Source organism: Acinonyx jubatus, chromosome E3 (assembly GCF_027475565.1).
Source record: "Acinonyx jubatus isolate Ajub_Pintada_27869175 chromosome E3, VMU_Ajub_asm_v1.0, whole genome shotgun sequence".
Lineage (NCBI taxonomy): Eukaryota > Metazoa > Chordata > Mammalia > Carnivora > Felidae > Acinonyx > Acinonyx jubatus.
In genome coordinates, this window is record NC_069398.1 from 20,334,259 (window position 1) to 20,340,258 (window position 6,000).

At 39.3% G+C, this 6,000-nt stretch overlaps 1 protein-coding gene across 1 annotated transcript in view; it reads left to right on the top strand.

The window, feature by feature from the left end:
* Positions 1-6,000, top strand: part of NIPSNAP2 (nipsnap homolog 2) — a 37,495-nt gene extending 31,495 nt beyond the window's left edge. The window contains exons 9-10 of the mRNA XM_027041822.2: positions 3,209-3,292; positions 4,870-6,000. Coding sequence (XP_026897623.1) covers positions 3,209-3,292; positions 4,870-4,934 — 149 coding nt within the window. The 3' untranslated portion in view covers positions 4,935-6,000. The remainder of the gene's footprint in view (positions 1-3,208; positions 3,293-4,869) is intronic.

A 6,000-nucleotide genomic window follows, 5' to 3' on the forward strand; every position in this document is an offset into this window, starting at 1 on the left:
AGTCCCACCACGTGCTGCACCCTGAGAGCCTGCTGTGTTAGCGTGGCAGGCTTACAAAGATAAGTGACAGGGCTAATGAAGGATTAAGACAACATAAGGGATATGCCATGAGGCAGTGTGTGATCAGTAACATAGTTATATTCGGGGCACTCCCAGCGCTTAAAGGGATATAAACTTACATGTAGTTGAGGAAAATCAGTAAAAGGTGAATATGAGCTAGACTTTTGGATCTAAATAGGTTGCAGGTAAAGTCAAGCAGGAAGGGCTAGAACATTGATGGAGATACGAGAATTTTTATAAACAGTGGTCAGAAAACTACAAATAGTGCAGACTGACTAAATGGTAAGAGACCTGCTGAGGACCTAAGTCTGAAGTGGATAACTTGAGGCAAGAAAAGTAGTTTTTACACCATCAGGGTCTGGGGAAGAGACCCCCATCCTCACCTCCACCAATCACTGCTTCATCCAGTTGCTGATCTCAGCTGCACACACTGGGCCTCCCTGGTGTGTAAGCAACTGAAAACCCTGCACCAAATAATAGATGCTCCCACAAGCATCAGGTGCAACATTGTCCTAGGGACCTTGGTTCTCTAGCTAACTGGGATTTGACTTCATAAATATCAGAGTTGTCAAATATAATAGATTTGGGAACAAATCTTCAAAACATATGTCCCTGCCTTTAGAGATTATGCTAAACATAGTTTAACCTTTATGGGTTGAAGGTAGGGGTGAAGTCGTTTTGTTTTTTTTTTTTTTAAATAATTATGTGGTCTGTCTGGAGGATATAAACTGAAAAGTCAGACCTCTTCCCTCACCTTCCCCTCAGGCTTGGCTCCTGCGCACCTTCCCAGACACCCTCGGTATCTGAGCACAGGAACTTGATGGTCAGGGTTGCCATGTGCTTTGACTCTCAGGCAGAGGGCAAGCCATGTACCCACTCCACTCATGTCAGGGTTTCCAGTGTGTCTGGATAGGGACTCGCGGGTGACAGAGCAGACAGGCACTGGCGGGTGTAAGTGGCAGAGCTCTGACAGAAGCTGTGGGGAGCATAGGCCCTCAACTCTGTCCCATGGGGAGGACTTAAGGCTTCACAACAGCAGTTGACAAGGAGTTCACCAAGATGCTCTTCCATGCAGAGACTCAGAAGCCAGGAACAGTGTGGTGCTCTGGCATTGGAGAGCGGCCAGATTGCAGCATGTGTCTTTTCTTAGGCAGTACTCTTCTCTACCTTCCTTTGTTGTCCCCAGTCAGTGTCCCAAATGTCCACTACCCTATTATATAGGAAAAAGTATCAAGATATGCAGAGATGAATTGTCAGTAGCCTGCCCCAAAAACTTACCCTCACTTTTCCACATTTTTTAGAGAACCACGTTTATCAGGCACCTCCAGCGTGTTATTTTCTGCATCATTCTCTTTAATCCTCACCACTACAAACCACAATGAGGTACCTGTGCCTCACAAATGATAAATCAATCACCTAGAATCGTCAGTAACCGAACCAGGCTCAGACTTGGGCACTTCTGGCTTTTTCAAAGCAGATCATTCTACAACACAGCACCTCTTCCTTTTACCCTCGCACTTGATGCCATTCCTTCCTCACCTTCCTTTAGGCCCTGCCCCTTCCATCTGTTCCACCACCCCCATCTATGGGCTCCCTTTCCCCAGTAATATGAACATGCCCAAGTGCTTCCTGCCTTTAAAAAGCCTCAAACCCAAGTGTCCACTGATGGATAAACAGATAAACAAAATGTGGTATGTATATATAATAGAACATTGTTTCCATAAAAAGGAATGAAATGCCAATACATGCTTCAACATAGATGAGCCTTGAAAACATTAGATTCCGCTTACATGAGGTGCCTAGCATAGGCAAATTCATAGAGACAGAATGCAGGGTAGAGGCTCCTAGGGGCTGCCTGGAGGGGAAAATGGGAAGTTAGTGTTCAGTGGATACAGAGTTTTAATTTGGGATGGTGAAAAAGTTTCAGAGATGGATAATAAAGTGGGATGAATGTGAATTACTTAATGCCACCTAATTGTACATTTTAAAATGGTTAAAAGTTAATTTTGCTATGCATATTTTACCAAATTAAAAAAATTTTAACTAAGAAAATTAAAAACCTGAAATTAAGAAAAAGAACACAGCCCTTTCCAACCTGTTCCCTGAAAGGGGGAGTCACCACACAGTGCACTGGCCATGCACCTGCCCTCAGTTGGATGCTGCTGCTTATCATATGAATGCTAAATTGTTTTGCTCTGGGTGGTAAGAGGTAAAAGATTTCTTTTCCTTCTGTTTTTCAGCCTCTTCACAATTTTAGGTACTAAATTTATACTCTATTACTAGTTGAGGGAAATTTTATCTTTAGGTGATTAAGTTGCTATACCTACAAGGGTAGGTCTTCTCATAAGGAGAAAGAAGCCCTGTGAAGAATAGGGTGTGTGTCCCAGAATAGAGGAACTAGAAGCCCTGATTCTTGTCCTTTTAATCTTGTCTGACCCTGTCAAGAGGCATTTCCCTGGTGAGTAGTTGGAAGGATCTTGCCAGGCTGGGATTTGGCAACCAAGGCACCCAGATGAGATACCTGAATTGTACCATATGACACCAAGGACTGTGATACCTTTGACCATGCTCTTCTCTCCACCTGGCATGCCTTTGTCTTCTGTTACTATCTGTCAGTGACATTCTTTTCAACCTCTGAGCCCGACCCACCTGGTCAAATCACACCTTCCAGACACCTCTCTCCAGTCTCCTCCCTGTTCCTGTGGGCTCTGTTCTCGAGTATTCCACAGTGCTCAACAGTTGACCTTGTCTTTACTTTTTGTTCTCCACTGCATTGAACACAGTCTCTCACCCAGATAATTGTAGTGCTTTGGAAATGTTGAACAAAATTGAATATTGCTTAATTATAGTCTGACAGTTTCTGGTTATGAGTTTAACATTATTGAAGAACCTCGGTTTGAAAGGTAGGTCTTGAATCCACTAGACTGTAAAATTTAAAGATCTGTTTATTTGCTTCTCTCACAAGGCCTAACAATTTTTCTCAGAATAACCAACTCACAATTATCCCAGCTTAGTACTAAATTCCCTCAGTAGTTGCTTTGAGAAAACCAGCTGAGCAGCTGAATCAGTACTTGTTGGACATAGCTAGTGGAATGCAGGACAGTGTGTTTGGATTAAGTCTTGTTTCTTCCGTGTGGTTATTTTTCAGCTTACAAGGATCTTCAGACCAGGGAAGATATACGGAATGCAGCATGGCATAAACATGGCTGGGAAGAATTGGTGTATTATACAGGTAACATTTTCAAGACATAAAACTTGTCATTCTTATCATCTTACTGTTTTATGTTCTTTCACCCTAAAGCTAATATGTTACTTTTTAATTAATTTATTTATTGTTAAGTAATCTCTGCACCCAACGTGGACCTCGAACTCATGACTCTGAGCTCAAGTGTCGCATGCTCTTCTGACTGAGCCAGTTAGGTGCCCCTTGTACTTTTTTTTTTAAATAGTATGTTGCTCTAGGATGGTGAATCATAAGTTTGGGGGGATGAAGATTAGTCAGATTTTTCTTTAATAGTTGCATGACTTCTTTTCAATAAGGAATTTTCATTCTTTCAAGTATGTTTGTGGGGAGCCTGGCTGGCTCCGTCAGTGGAGCATGCAACTCTTGATCTCAGAGTTGTAAGTTTGAGCCGCACATTGGGTGCAAAAAAAAAAAAATCTTAAAAAAACAAAAAAAACTATGTACGTTGTCTGGTACAGTTTCAGACCCTTGCATGATGTAAACTTCACATCATTACCTTTTTTTGTATTTTTCTATATTTTCTGAATATTTATTATACAATTTTTTCCTAAGCTTTCCCTTTCTCATCAAAATTATCTGTTCCCAAAAACATTATAATTTAATACAGCAATTAAAAATTTTGAAAATTGACATTTTGACTTTCTGTATGTACATGTCTGTGCATGCGCATGCACACCTGCATGCATGTATGCTATGAAATCCTGGTTGTTTGATTTTTGTAAGAACAGTTGGGCTGAATACAACCCAGAAATACTGACACAGGTAATAAGTACCGATCATGTTGCATTTCAGGTACATTTAAGCTCATATACTACTAACAAAAATCAAAGAGTAGTTTGTTCTAGAAAATAAGTATTATCTTGTCTTTTAGTTCAAAACACCATATAATTGCATGTGACTTTGTTGCCTGTTCTTACAGTTTCATTAGTTTCCAGAGGCCTATTTTATTCAGCAGTGACAGTTTTTGAAGTACCGTGTATCTTTTCCTTTACAGAGTATAGTCAAATGCAGTATTATTTGATTTTATACAACTTTATTTAAAATTTTTCAATGTTTATATATTTTTGAGAGATACAGAGAGACAGAGTGTGAGTAGGGAAGGGCAGAGAGAGAGGGAGACAAGCAGGCTCCAGGATCTGAGCTGTCAGCATAGAGCCTGATGCAGGGCTCGAACCCACACAGGGTGAGATCGTGACCTAAGCCAAAGTCGGACGCCCAACCGACTGAGCCACCCAGGCGCCCCTATATAACTTTATTTTAGTTCAAAGTTCTCAACCTTTTGATAAAGCACCATTTTTCTTAAAACATGGACTTTCCTAATTCCCTACAAATGAAACACATCTCCAGACAGAATCTGCTTTAATTCTAATAACATCTCATAGGATGTTAATTGATCTACCATTAGCTTGTACATTTCTGCCCCTGAGATCAGTCCTATATTTTCCTCTATTCTGATTTTAAGCAACATGTCCTCTGAACGTTCTCAGCAACATATTCGTTAATGTATATTTACCATAATCTGTTTAGAAAAGAACAAGCACGGTAATCTTGATCCTTGTTTTCAGTCCCACTTATTCAGGAAATGGAATCCAGAATCATGATCCCACTGAAGACCTCACCCCTCCAGTAAAGCTGCAGATTTTAGATGTGCCTACATAAATTTATGTGACAAGTATTTGTCATAAACTAATTTTAATTGTATATCAAGTGAAAAAGAAACACTGAAGTGTAAACTGCTGTATATAGCTTATGAGAGACCTCTTTTCTTTAAAATTTACATAATCACAAGAAAGGAAACTATTATAGTTTGATTGTAACAGTCCTCAAATATACCTTATACCAACCACCAGCCACCCCTCCCCACCCTCTGGGAAAAGAGGGCCCAAATTAAAATTTGAATCCTCTCCAAATAGGAATCTAACCATGAAAAAAAAAGTTAGCAATTTCTTTATAAAAAGCAAATCTGTTTTATAATTACAGATTTTTAGGCAAATTTCTTGTATCAGGAAGAAATATAAATTTTGTCATGTTACTCTAGCGGTTATTTCTGAGTCTCAGACCAGGAACAAATTCTGAGTGTACCCGATACCTGAAAGTGTTTTAATTCTCTCTCCTGTTTAATTGGTCAGCATAGTAAATGACGTGTCATTACTAAGCTGGTAGTGGTTGCTAAGGTACATTTAATCAGTAACTCAGTCTTTACCTAGTATATTGTGATGGCTCTATATGAGGGGAAATAATGTGTCATATGTGATTCTGAAATGAACGCCTTGAATAGCACTAATTTTTATTTGTATATTTTTCTATAACAAATTGAGTAGCATTAAGAAAAGAGGTTTTATTTTGTAAACAATCATTTGTGACCTCAGACATTCTGTAGTTAATATTTTAGTAAGCTCACAGCAGATACTTCCAAGATTATGTATGAGGGGTGGTGCATGTTGAGATTTAAATTGGAATAAAGCTGCCTACTTTGTCTAGCTCTGATTTAGTTTTTTAATACAGTGTGCCAATTTTGTGACTGTAATCATGTGCAAGTCCTGTTGAAGTGAAAAATTAGGTCTGACCCCCAAATTAAAGAATTTATGTGTAAAATAAAGTGTGAATAATTCTCATATCAAATGTCAAACTTTTACATGGGAATGATTTTCTCCAAGAACATATAAAAGTCAATAAAACATCTTGATTTTCACATA